This window comes from Python bivittatus, unplaced genomic scaffold (genome assembly GCF_059951505.1).
Source record: "Python bivittatus isolate LINGU-HERP-01145 unplaced genomic scaffold, Pbiv_v1 ctg000080_np1212, whole genome shotgun sequence".
NCBI classification, from domain to species: domain Eukaryota; kingdom Metazoa; phylum Chordata; class Lepidosauria; order Squamata; family Pythonidae; genus Python; species Python bivittatus.
The window spans coordinates 11,111,375-11,125,385 of NW_028277035.1; the positions used below are offsets into that span (position 1 = coordinate 11,111,375).

Below are 14,011 nucleotides of genomic sequence, written 5' to 3' on the forward strand. Positions count from 1 at the left end.
TATATATATATATATATATATATATATTAATGTACTAATGTGCTATTCTATAAAATGGATTGTTCCATTAGCTATTTAGTAAACGGCCACACTCCATGACAACTGTGTTGTGATAAGTGCCCGTGAAACTATCCCAACCCTCTAAATGTGCCCACCAGCTCAAAAAGACTGATATCCTCACGTACAGACTTTTGGGTCCAGTACACACTGGGTACCACAGCTCCCTCCCTTCCGCTTGGTGTATAGCATACCCACGTGGGGTCATTAGTTTTACAGTTGGAAGAGTTTTCACAAAAATAGCCCAAACTATTTCTTGCTATGATAAGTGACATGGAAAATGATCTTCAAGGTCTTTTTGAGGGCATCCTCTCATGTTTTCTTCGTCATCCTGAATAAAATTGATTTGCCATTGGTGCTGGCTTTTAACACACCAGCACCTGTGTGAGTAAAAACGACATTGGGTCTGGCTTCTATTAATATTACAGTATTTCTTTTTTCTCTCTCTCTCTCTATCAATTAATTTCCTTTCTAAATCCACCATAAAACCAACTGAAAATAAATCTGGCTTTCATGCACATCATTCATCTGTGGCATATTTGACAACTGCAAATATCCCAGATTTTCATTTTGTTGGTTTTATTAGTGAAGACAAAGCACAAAATACACAACCCCTTCTCTGCAGAAACTGACACTTGCTGTTTTTTCTGTTATGGATCAAGATTAATCCATTTCTTTCTAGTTTAGCTTTTCAGCACATACAAACTCACTGAGAAAAAAAAAATGCTTTCCCAAAAATGGAACACACATTGAGAGTCTCAAAGGGAGCGCTAGGAAGTAGCCTGGTGCAATGAGAGGCAGGTTTTCAAGGGAGTATTACCCTTCAATGAAAAGTAAAATGAGGAGTCATTGGGGACTATTTAATGTTTTCTTCATCAATTACCAGGAGTCCACAACCTGGAATTGGGAGTCTTGGTGAGTGATTTATGTTGCAAATTGGAACTGTCAGTCTCAACCTGCGGGAAGAAGGGCCGCTTTCAAAGTTCAGATCAATACAACAGCATTTGAAAAGATCTTCTTCTATCTAGAGTGGAGATGAAAGGTTGCCAGGCATCTTTAGATCTTCAAAACACTCTGATCTTCACTGCTTAATTAAAGGCCTCATGTTGCAAGCTGCAAAATCCTTAGGAATGCTGCACACCTGTCTCTTTTGCCACAATAAATAGGATTTCAGCGGGTCTCAAGACCTCCAAGCAGGTTATTTTTGCAGACATGAAAACCACATAAGATCTTCTTGGCAAAGATGACAGTGGACAGACAAATGGGTTGGAAGATGATGAATCATTGTAGGTTTAAAGAACTTATGGAGGCTGGATTAGGAAGTGTCCCATTTCCCTTTGTCCTTTTGACATTTCCCAGCTCCATGTTCTTTTTGTAACTGTATGGTGGCTATTGAAGTTTGCTGCAGAAGAAGTTAAAGTAAGACATTGAGGGTAGCGGGTTCTGAATCAGTGCAGGAATTGAGGGGCAGCGTGGGATAACTCACCACCAACCATGCCAAGGGCCTATGAAACTTAGCACCAGCTTTTAACCACCTCTTCCTGAGCTCAGGGCCACAGGTACGACAGCAACATGAACACACCAGTCATGAAATCTTGATATTATTTTTGTTTGGCCCCTTCCTGTTCAGGGAGAGGCATTGCCTACTTGTCCATTCTGTACCCTTCTTTCAGCTTGGGTGGTTTTCCTCACCTCTTCCTCTTTGGGGAAAGTTTCTAGTGTAATGCAGTGTGTTGAAAAAGTAGCAGGCTGCTATATAGCAAACTTGGGGCTTGGATTGTGACAACATTTAAAAGAAGGCTACAAAAGAGTTAGAGCCAGCATCAGTGAAATAGAGCTTAAGATGTCATTATGGGGAATTGAGAAAGGCACATTCACACATTTCATCGGGTAGTTAGCAAACCATACACCTGGGAAAAGGAAAACAAACTCCTGGATTTAGAAAAAAAGATGCCAGAAGAATGAGGATGCTGACTGGAGAGGAAAACATTTAAAGGAACAGTGTGTAAATCAGCTTTGTGCAAGGCAGAAACTGGCAAGACTCTAAAAGATCTGAAGCAAAAGATTCCAGTGATGCTTCTCTACCAAGATAGAGGACCCCCTGCTCTTGAAGCAGACATTTGGCCAACTTTGGTTGCAAGAGTGAAGTGAGCAGTTGGAGAAATGAGTCTATGAGTCAGAATGAGGGCAAAAAATGCTCTATTTCATTAAAGCTTTGGAACCTGTGGAACTTGGTGGTCATGACTCTCTTAAAGAATCTAGATGCTCTTTTAATTAGTGACTAAGGAAAAATAGGAAAAGGGGTCCCACTGAGTGTTGGGTGCAGGTTATCCCTTCATAAAATCCTTTTTTCAAAATTTGCAAAATTAAGCTTCTTCAAGTTACCCAGTCACAGTCACTTGTGAACAGTTGATCAAACCCAGCGAGAAGAGCATGAGCACATGCTTGAAGAAGAGAGAAAAAGGAGAGTGACTCTAAGTAGGACTCATTAAACCATAGGGCTATAGAGAGTTTCAAAGGCAGGTTGTGTAATAGGACACCTGCTTCATTAAGTAAACTTGAGTGTATTCAGTGTACTAATGAGCAATGAACAATGCCCCTGATGGGGAGGGGGGGAGGGAAGGAAGGACCCATTGCTGCTCAGCAATATCTGAATGTGAGAAAAGAGCAAAAATATAAGTCACTATCTTATGCAAACTATTTGTGTATCCACATATGAAAGTGCATGAATATGTGTGTGTATGTTTATGTGAGTTCTGTGTGCATGCTAAGGAAAACATCTTTGATTATATAGATATAAAACTTTTGGAAAGCAACATTATGATCCCATCTGCTCAGCTTCTGAAAGGTTTAGCTTGGAAGCATTGGGAATCGTTGTTCTGTGGCTATTCTGGCACTCTGGATGGAGTTGTAAGCAGCCTCAAATGATTGAGATTATCCCCCCCGCCACCTTTGATATTGCTATTTGGTATCTTCTGCAGCCACATCCTGAAATTAATGTTACCTTTGGAAAATGAAAAGCTTTATTAATCTTTTATTACCTTAATTGTTTATTACCTGTTTATTAACAGAGTTTCTCCGAAGACAACTATGGGATCTGCTCAGAATCTGTACATTACCTTTTGTTTTCTCTGGCTGGCTCCAAGCAGCATGCTTCCATTAGCAAAATTATATAATTAAATCTGAGAAGATGCAGGAGGATCTGCCACCATTTTTATTGCTATCGGCACTCTTGGAACTAGCCCACGGAAGCGCTCTAGTGGGTCGGCAAGGCAACAGAGTATGCTGTGTGGGTGTCGTGGGAAGTTTTGTTTAGGTATACCTTTTAAAAGGGAAAATTCCAATAGATTAAAAAGAGGTGAGCTGTGATAGCCTTGGAGTGTGTAAATAAAATAAATCTTCTTTTCCTCATAACATAACAACGGGATATTCATTTTGTTTATCCTATTAGAAATTATCTCTTTAAAAGAGATAACAGTTTGTCTAAACTGTTCTAACATGTATGTAAAGTTGTTAGGAGCTGTTGCAGCAATTAAGTGTGTAAGGTAGGGCACAGTTATTTATATCCTATCTTTTTTTTCATGGAGGTTAACCACCAAGACTCAGGACTTACATAGCTTCACCAAGATTAGCTATTGAATGCTTTCAGCCAGGCCGTGTCTGCAAACCGAGCTGCCAAAGATTCCAAATTCTTCATCCTACTTGTGCGCAGAGAAATTTCACCAAATTTCTCCGGAGACATTCTCCAACAGCTTCTCAGTTCGCCAGTCGCAGTGGCAACGGCAGGGCTGCCAGTGGGGCAGGTGGAGTGGTATCCCTGCAGTCGCCTGGCCATAATTCTGCATTTTCTGCAATGCACCAGGTCAGAGGCTTCTGCCGGGTTGCATCGGAAGGATGAAAGCTCCGCCCCTCTTGTATATCACAGTGCACATTTCAAAAGGATACAGCCTGCATCATGATGATGCAACACTGCTTGTCACTTGACCCCCCCCCGCCCCATCTGGGCACCTCTGCTCCAGACTTCATATTGTGGGGTCCTTGGGGCTCTCTGAGCTTGGTTCTTTTCTTGCAAATGTTTCATTACCCGGCTGGGTAACATCTTCAGTGCTAAAATGGGATGAGGTTTGCTCTCTGTTTATCTGCTGTGGCCTGCTTTACCAGTGCTGGTGGGGGTTTTGTTTTGCTCTTCTGGTAGTTCATTGATTAGCATATGTTGACTGCTTGATTGTGTGCCTGGTGGTGACCTTTGCTTATCTGGGTGATGATTGCTGGAGATGATTGCTGGTGATTGAATGCTGGTGAGGGGATCTTCTTGTCTTTTGTCTCTTTTGAATAGTATGTAGATGCTGTTTATCTCTATGTGTCTGTTAATTGCTGCCTTGTCTGAATACCAGGCTTCCAAGAATTCTCTTGCATGTTTGGATTTGGCTTGGTCTAAAATACTGACAGTTTCCCTGACCACTCAACCTACTACAACACAACCCACACAAGCCATGAAAAGGATCACACTGCCATACATCAGAAACATCTCAGAAACCACCAACAGATTATTACAACCATATGGCATCTCTGTAGCACACAAACCAACAAAATCACTCCAAAACATCCTAAGTAAACCAAAAGACCCAGTTGCCCAAGAAGAAAAAACAGGAGTCATCTACAACATACAGTGTAAGGACTGTAACAAACACTACGTAGGACAAACAGGCAGAAGACTAGCAGAACGCATCCATGAGCACCAACTAGCAGTCAGAAGACATGATGAAAATTCCTTAATTGCACAACACGTGGACAGACTCAACCACAGTTTTAACTGGGAAACTGTCAGCATTTTAGACCAAGCCAAATCCAAATATGCAAGACAATTCTTGGAAGCCTGGTATTCAGACAAGGCAGCAATTAACAGACACATAGAGATAAACAGCATCTATATACTATTCAAAAGAGACAAAAGACCAGAAGATCGCCTCACCAGCATTCAATCACCAGCAATCATCTCCAGCAATCATCACCCAGATAAGCAACGGTCACCACCAGGCACACAATCAAGCAGTCAACATATGGTAATCAATGAACTACCAGAAGAGCAAAACAGAACCCACACCCCCACCAGCGCTGGCAAAGCAGGCCACAGCAGATAAATAGAGAGCAAACCTCATCCCATTTTAGCACTGAAGATGTTACCTAGCCGGGTAATGAAACGCTTGCAAGAAAAGAACCAAGCTCAGAGAACCCCAAGGACTCCACAGTTCAACCCTGAGCTACACATATTCACCTCCATTGAGACTTAGTATTGTTCAAGTATAGGAGGACCAGTTTCCAAAAATGGTGGTAGATATTCAGAAGAAATCCATAAAATTGCATTTTTTAAAAAAAGGAGGTGAGACAAAGAACATATTTCAGAATAATTCCCCACACACACACACACACAAACACACACACAAAGCTTTCTGTGAATTTTCTTCTCACTCCAAAAGTAGACTAAAGACATGATTTGGGTACAGTGGTATGGTGGACTGCTATAATGGACAATTTATAGTCAGCTTCATCAAATCGTATCATAGAACCCTATGGAGAATCTATATTATGGCAAGAACTGGCCAAAGTCAAGCTATTAAAAAAACTATTATGGCCACCACAGAATCATCTACAAGAGTATTAAATTCTATAGTTACTATATTAAAGCTAATTTATACCACAAGATTGCAAAGGACAATAACATAAGATGGATTTAATATCTATAAGATTATAGGCAGATTCCAGAAGGGTTACCATTTCCTTAAGCTCTGTTTCCATTCCTGTACCAATTAAAATGTTGGTTTTATTGTTCTAATGATTCCTGTAAAATGTCATGTGGGACATCTTAGGAAAATAATAAAAAATAATACTCCTGATTTTGCAATGCCCTTGATCTGTACTGTAGCCATCCTTGTTGTTGTGTTCCCCTGAAGGAAGCTTGGTACTTAACCTTGAAGATCTGCTATCCCTGGAACTTTAGGTAGTGGCCATGGCTTAGTTTTATGACAGATAGAATTAGATAGAGAAAATTACATGGTCCATGAGTTAGGGATGATGATTTTCATAAAATGTAAAAACGGTAGCTCTGAGACTACTCCTTAATGCTATGCTGTTTTCATTCAAACATCAACTATTACCCCGAGATCTCTTTCTTGAACCCAATAATCAGTTGTAATGTTTTTTGGTCTGCAGATTCCAGACTTCAGTTGAAAGTAGAGCATATTTTTCCCTTTCATTAATCTGAAAGTCATTCTAATTTTCTACAGCATTCCTGCCTCTACCTGCCACATGCAAAATGTACAGCTACATCAATACAAGCTATTCCAATACATCTTGATGTCTAAGAAATACAAGGTGATGTTCAAATAATCAAAACTGGCCTTTTATCAAAGAAACATACTGTAGGTCTGTGCCTTCCCATCCCCTCCTTGCCAGAACATCACAACTTTATTCACAGGCTCATCATCAATTGATTACACAGTTCTAAAGTGTGCAATTCTGATGTGGACAACCATAGACAACATTTTTTGATTCAGCTGCATCTTCTACTTACCATGGATGAAAGTTAAATACAACTATTCTGCGAGCCAATTAATCTCTTCAAGCCAAATGCATGTGTAATTCAAGCAACTCTTTTTATTGTACTGCAAAAGGATGGGCAGTGTGTGATGCAGACCTTTTACAGAAGGTCATCACAGTGGATGTCAGCCCCACTGTCCTGTTTCATCAGAAATGAAAGGACAAATCATTCATACCTCATCCTATCCTTGTTTTGTTATACACATGATCTCACTTAATCTCTATTTCAAGTGTTTTTTTGTTTTTCACACATCTTCCTTTCACTCACAACTTGAGAAAGTGAACTGCTGCAGACCAAAACAATATACGTACTTCAGATCTAATTGACACTAAAGCCAACGAGAAGCATTTGATTATAAGATAATTTGAATCTATGTCTTGCATAACAAGTACTAGAGGCAATGTAATGGGAAAAAATAGAGCACCTGGGTGGATATTAGCTTATCCTGACTTGTTTGTGCTGAATATTGTCAACTATATCTTATTTACCTTTTGTTGGTAACCTAGCCTTCAGCATATATATATTTAGTCAACTTCCGTCTCCAAGAGAACATGTGAAATGAGCTAAGGTATCTGGCTTACCCACATTGAATGCCACTTGGGCATTACTCAGTTTAGGGCCAAGCAATTGATGCATTAAAATAGACCATGAGATTTTGAAATCAGATAGTACAATCAGTAGCAGTGATTCAGCCCAAATGAATACCCATGCTTAGGTACAACTTGTCTGTTGTACTTCATGGTGTGAGTTTGAGAAAAGAGGAGCTGCTTTAAGGAGTGCAGACGAGAGCTACAGTCACACCTTTGTTCTTTCCAAAGCATCTGTTTGCCAGTTGTCCCCCAGTCTTCAGCTTGTGAATGTTTCACTAACTGTTGTTTAAGGTCATGTTCTCATGCCACAACCTTCTCTCATCCCCAGCCTATAACTGAGGCCAGCTAACTTGTTTTTTCCTGGAGTGATATTGAAGTAATGCTTTCTTCTCTTGATACAACTCTTACTTTTGGTATGCAGTGTGGCGCTTGGTTGGTGACTGAACCGATGACACAGTGGGAGATTGCTCCTATGGGCCACTTTTGACAGGTTGCACACTGCAAGGGTACAGACAGCCTGCACAATGCCCAAAAAAGAAATGGGGTGACATGTAGCCCCAGTTGAGAGTCAGGCTGCTCAGGGGGACACACTGCACGGGCTGTCAACAGCAAAAGCATCCTCCTGTCAGCTCCTAGTCACCCCATGGATCATTGGTGCAACTATCTATGCCAGTGTTTCTCAACGTTGGCAATTTTCAGATGTGTGGACTTCAACTCCCAGAATTCCCCATCCAGCCATGCTGGGGATAAGGGCAATGGATAAGGGGTTTCTGATAAAGCAGGAGGAGAAAGCCTTTTTTGCTTTACCGAGACCTCCTCTTTCCCAACATCTAATCCACAGAGGGAGGATGACGGAGGATGTCTGGGTCTGCATTATTTGCTCAGTCCTTGTACCGGTTTATCACAATAAACTGTAATGATGATGATGACCTCTTGTCTAAAGCCCACCTTTTCCCAGATAACCTTGACAGAAATTCCCATTCTTTATCCCTTCCTAAGATTTACATAAACATAATTCCATCACCATGCTGCCATAGTTAAGTAGCTGCAGGTGATCCGCAGGGTGGGTAGGGACTTCCCACTAAAGCAGAAACAGTAAGCCTCCACTCACTCTGCAGACCAGGTATTAACAGGTAGATAAACCTACTGTACCAGTCACCTGTCAAAACTCATCCCCCCCCCCCAGCTTCCACAGACACAAATTAGGGGGAGTAGTGGGTGGATGTTTTTCCCACCAGCAGGAAAATCCACCAATTGCTGCACATTAACTTTCCCCATGGTAAAGTGTTAGAACAGTACAACTGACTGGCTCATTAATGAGGCAGCATACAGACCACCTACTGTATGTAGACAGAACAAATTTATGCTGATATACTTTGTGCCACCTTGGGGACTGGAGGAAAGCGTGTTAAAGCAGCTGCTTGGATGTGCCCTTTGAATCTGAAGTGCTGCATAGCCCAACTACCTACCAATTAGCTTAATAGAAACTAGTTTCCCAAAGCAGTATTAAGCTAAACAGGATTGGAATTTAGAGTCAAACAAATGGCTCATAGGAGATCAACTTTTCTTTTTCTAAAAACAACTTTGGAGAAAAAAGCTGCAGTGTATGATAGAGAGTGTAAGAATTCTCCTCTCCCCCAAAATCCATAGCCCAGATCCAAATTTGATTTTTGGAAGAAGGAAATTACATGGGAAAATCAACACACAGACCCCTTGTAATATTAGTTCAGTCCTGATTGTTTTGTGAATATCCAGGGCCACTTCATCACCCATGGCTAGAACTGCTGATGTTGCCAAATAATTTAGGGTTGTTAAATGCAAAACTGCTCATTCTGACCTGGGGCAATGAGCAATAAAGGGGCAAATACACATCAATATGAGTAAAAAGTAGAAACATTTCACCTATGAAGACAAATTGCTGTGTTTTGTAAACTGCCTTGAGACAGGTAGGCAATGGTTTATAAATGTTTAAACAAATACACGAAAACATTGGGAGATATTTGATTTAGAGGGAAAGGCAACTAAGAAAGGACTTTGATAGAGTTCATAAAAGGATGAAAAAATATGCCAGTTGCCCCCATTTTATTCTTGCTTAATCCAGTGGTGGGAGATAACAGAACAGGTAACAGATCTTCACACAATCTAAGTTGTGTCATTTGCTATTGCAAGATGTAATGAGGGGCACTAACCTGGACAGCTTTATGTGAGATGATTCCTCAGATTCATGAAGAATAATGGCTATCAATGGCTACTCTTCACAATGACTATTATCTGTGGTGTCAGAGATGATAGATCTCTGGGTACCAATTGAATAGGAAGTAGTTTTATTAAAATGATGAAATTGTTTGGTTTACATAGCTGTTTTTCTCCCATCCATTTGTGGTTGTTCCAAGGGCAAGATACCTAGTTTTTCCTGCAGGTATTCTGGAGGCCCTCATCTACTACACTGGTATGTGTTTCAGTCCTTCAGATCAGGTTCAGAAAGTAATGCTGGGGAACTGTTGTTCAGCACCATTGCCACTGATCAAAAGAGTCTATCCTTCCTCTCTGTTTTTAATATATACATGAAATGGCTGGGAGAGGTGATCTGACACCTTAATAAGATGCACTATTGATATGCAAACCACGTTCACCTCTACTGTCCTTTGTTGCCTGAGTCTAAAGAAGCAGCCAGTACTCTTGAACACTATCTAGACTTAACAGTGTGCAGATAAAGGTGAGACTGAATCCCAGTAGGAGGAATTTAGTGTTGGTCACTAGAAAGTCTGTTAGAGAATGGGATTCAATTTATTCTTGAAAGGATTGTGTTGTGTTCCATGGCTGCTGGATTTTCAAAAGTGAGAGTGGCAAGGAATTAGCATCATTGCATTTAGTGTACTGGCTGTGTCTGAGCCTATGACAGAAACAAAATTAAGTAGCACCTTGGAGAAAAGACTGGATCCACAGTCTACTATCACTGGAACTTTATCCTGAAAAACAATCAGGTAGCTCAACCATCTTTCTAACCTACTGAAGCTGCAGGCCTTGACCTAATATCCACGTATTGAACACAAACATCTAAAGAGAAACACATCTGGGCTTATTTATGCTCCCATCTAGGGATTCCCTCTTTGGAGATCTATCCTCAGTGATGGCACTTACTGGGCAGACAGCCTGAAAAGCACAACCCTGTTTCTTCCTCCAGATGTGCACAATGCATGCTGCACATGGGAACCCATGAATAGGCTTCTTCATGCCTGGAATCTGAGTTAGAAAACCTCAAAACACTCTAGCTTACAAGCTTGCTGCCAAAATTTGTGTCACAGTTGCCTCTAAACATGTTTCTTCCTTTGCTGAATATCCAATTTGTAGCCTCAGCACAACAGGTGTTCTGATTTTTTAATATGTTTCTCTAGCAACTGATATTTTGAGAGGCCAACATGAAAGACACTTCTCTTTTGTTAAGTATTTTCTTCTCCTTAATCATGCAGAAATTTCCCATGAATAATGTGAGATATAATTATTACCTGCAGCTCTGTTGAGCCTCCATAAGCTTCTCCTAAAAAGGCATTTTCTTTTTATTGAATTTCAGATGACCAAGAGCAAAATTATAACCACCTGCTATTAAGTACTGCAAACCAGACACCGTCACATGGTAAGACAATAAGCGAGAGATTATCAAAGTTACCACTGCTGTAACTTTTCTCTTTCTGCCAGTTATCCTTTGCTGGTGTATTGCTAAGCCAATGTCAATAGAATATTTTATGAAGCGATTCTTGTAAAAGAAATATTTATTCTATTGATGGTATTGCACAATAATTCACATTGTTAACAATGGGAAAATAAATATGACCTATTCACTCATATCCAGCAAACAGGGCTATATCTAGAATCATATGCCTTTCCTGCTTCTCAGCTGCCACCACTGTCTGCCTTAGTTTATAGAGACAGATGCAGTGACTTGCTTAGATAGGATAGAGTTTAATCATCACTGCATCTCATTATTTACCAAATGCAATCATAGCAAGTTCATTCTCCAAGATAGCTGCTAGGGATACTGAGTCTGAAGGTATGCAAAACCTCAGACTAGCCAGGTTCATCTTTTTCCTTAATGAATTCTTCTCATATAATCTCTAATACATTTTCAGAGGCATGTCTGAAATTTAGAAATGTTTTCTTTTTATGATACTTACATAGATGGGCTTGAACTCCAGAATTAGTTCTCCACTTTCAAGTGATAAATATGACAGCTCAGGGGGCTGATTTCTTACATAAGAAATACCCAACTTGTAATAAACCTAAGCTAACCAATTGACAAAAGAAAGGAATGGCAACCCAAGGTAAATAAAGAGATGGTTAGGGAGCACCTAGCTACATGAATGAGTAATTCTCCAGGACCAGACTGATTACAGCTAAGAGTTTTGCAGGAACTTGCAGATGTTATCTCAAAGCCCTTTTCTGTGACCTTTGAGGAATCATGAAAGATGAACACAGTGCAAGAAGATCAGAGAAGGCCAAATGTTGTTCCAGTATTTAAAAAGGATGACAAGAAAAGCCAGGTAACTGTAGACAAATCAGCTTGATTCTACACACACACACACACACACACACACACACACACACCGATGTTGCTGAAATCAGGTTTTAGCATCCCACCCTCACCATTGAGCAGGATAACTGGGACTGCTGGATGTTATCATTTAGCAAGTCTCTACATCCCCCCCCCCCGCCATGTGCAATGAAGGTACATACCTGCATGAATAGGTATATAGATCCATATATATGTATGTATTCCATAGGCTGGTGTTTAGTTTGGTAACTACAGCAAACCTCATGAATCATTGTACTTGAAACTGTGCAATGTTTTAATACGTATAGTACTATAAGACTATACTACATTGGCTTATTTTTTAAAAAAGAAGTCTTCAGCCAACTAGGTCATTTTCATAATGCAGCAACCCCAATTGTTGTCCTTTTTGTCAATGTGTCAGCGTCACCAAAATAAGAAATAGGTCTAGCAGCAAAGCCAAACATTTGTGCTGTAGGTGAAGTAAATTGGAGAAGTGAAAGGCTAACTTTTCATACCTGACTTTAAAAAAAGTTAGATTCACAACATCACCTTTAGTTTTTATAACCAGAGTGCAGCGAAAGAAAGGTAATAAGCAGACTCTTTTTACAGCTATTGTGCCGCAAAAGTGAGGAGTAATACAAGCAAATCAAAGTTCAGTTTTGCAGCTCACAACCCAGAGAGAGAAGAACTGACTTGCTGCTCAAACTGGTCTGAACTACATAATGACCCAGGAAGTGAACCCAGTTTATACTTTCTGAGATTCAACTTAGTTTGAAATTCAAGGGTTCTTTTCCCAGTCTCATGCATTGTTTTGAAATATATTACTTAGAAGCAGAGCACAAACAACATGTGAAATGTTCTTAGTTTCCTTTTCGTATTCCAAATGTGAAAATTTGCCTCAAAATGTAACATTCAAGTGCTTTAAACTTCATGGGTTGGTTATTTTGAATTGGATGCTCACCTACATAATGCTGCCAAGCGCTTAATATCACTGTATGTCATCTCCTGATATGAATATAATTATCTCCCGCATGTCCCATTCTGCCAATTTACATATCCACTGTCAAAATACTGTTATCTGCATTCCAACATCAAGGGCTGAAATGGAACGAGAACCAATTTCAGGATGACCTTAACTGTGTCACTATCTCAGGATCGCACCCGGCCTTTGAGTGTGTATAATTTTCTCTAAAATTTTCTTAATATATAAATTTTGTTATATATTTTGGTCAGAAAATTCTATCAGAAAATTCAGAGAAATGCAAATGTCTAAGGATAATTGTGTTTCCATCTGTTGTTTGGAGAACAACCCAGTTTACAATGCAATGCAAATCAGACCATTTTTTTTCCTCATCAGTCAAAAGTAGTTTCAATTTCATTAGGGTCTGAGAATACGATGATAAACCCAAACCAGTAAATACACATTCTGCTCATGACTTTTTAATTTCTTTCTCTCTCTGATTTATGGTCTACTTTCTCATAGATTGACAGTGATCTATTTGAGGACCATAATGTTATCTATAAATCTCTTGAGTTTGAATCAGCATATATCTATGTTTTACTGAGGGCAGCATAAGGGAGCCAGGATTTGGAATGGCCATGGCAAGCAGATGCCAGAGCAGTAGGCAACAGCTGGCAAAACACCAAAGAGAACCAAAAACCTGAACAAACTAGAAATAAAAGAGCTAAAGAAGAGCATTGGCATGGGTCTGAGATGGCCAGGCCCAGAAAAGAGAAGGTGCTCCTCCCATACATTTTCTATGATAGAATCAATATAAGTTTTAGTTGGTATGTTTCACTCTGCTTAACAGATGACTCTACAGAGACCAAAATTGGGTTTATTCCTGGTCCTGCTGTTCTTCTACCTTGCTCCCTGCTACTTCACTCTTTCACTTAGTACATCAGTCCTGACAGCCTCTTCTGATCTTGCACATCTCCTCAAGGCTATCCCAGGCTTGAAGCCAACACTGAGTATGCTACTAACTGAAAGAAGGAGCATCTGGGGAAGAGAGAGACCATCTGGGAACATTCAAGAGTAAAAAGAGAGGCTGAGAGATATTAATACCGACTATACCCTCAGCACCACAGCAGAAAGAGAAAGGTTCCTATAGAAGAATTCAAGAGAGTCTGCATCCTCAGCTAGACTGTGTGCAGACTGAGAAAAGAGCCTTGCCTTGAAGCAGCTCCAGTGTTTCTCAACCTTGACAGTTTTAAGAT

At 40.1% G+C, this 14,011-nt stretch overlaps 1 protein-coding gene across 1 annotated transcript in view; it reads left to right on the top strand.

Moving 5' to 3' along the window:
* SHISA6 (shisa family member 6) overlaps positions 1-14,011 on the top strand; it is a 326,449-nt gene that overhangs the window by 296,621 nt on the left and 15,817 nt on the right. Inside the window, exon 5 of the mRNA XM_088134747.1 lies at positions 10,817-10,879. Coding sequence (XP_087990873.1) covers positions 10,817-10,879 — 63 coding nt within the window. The remainder of the gene's footprint in view (positions 1-10,816; positions 10,880-14,011) is intronic.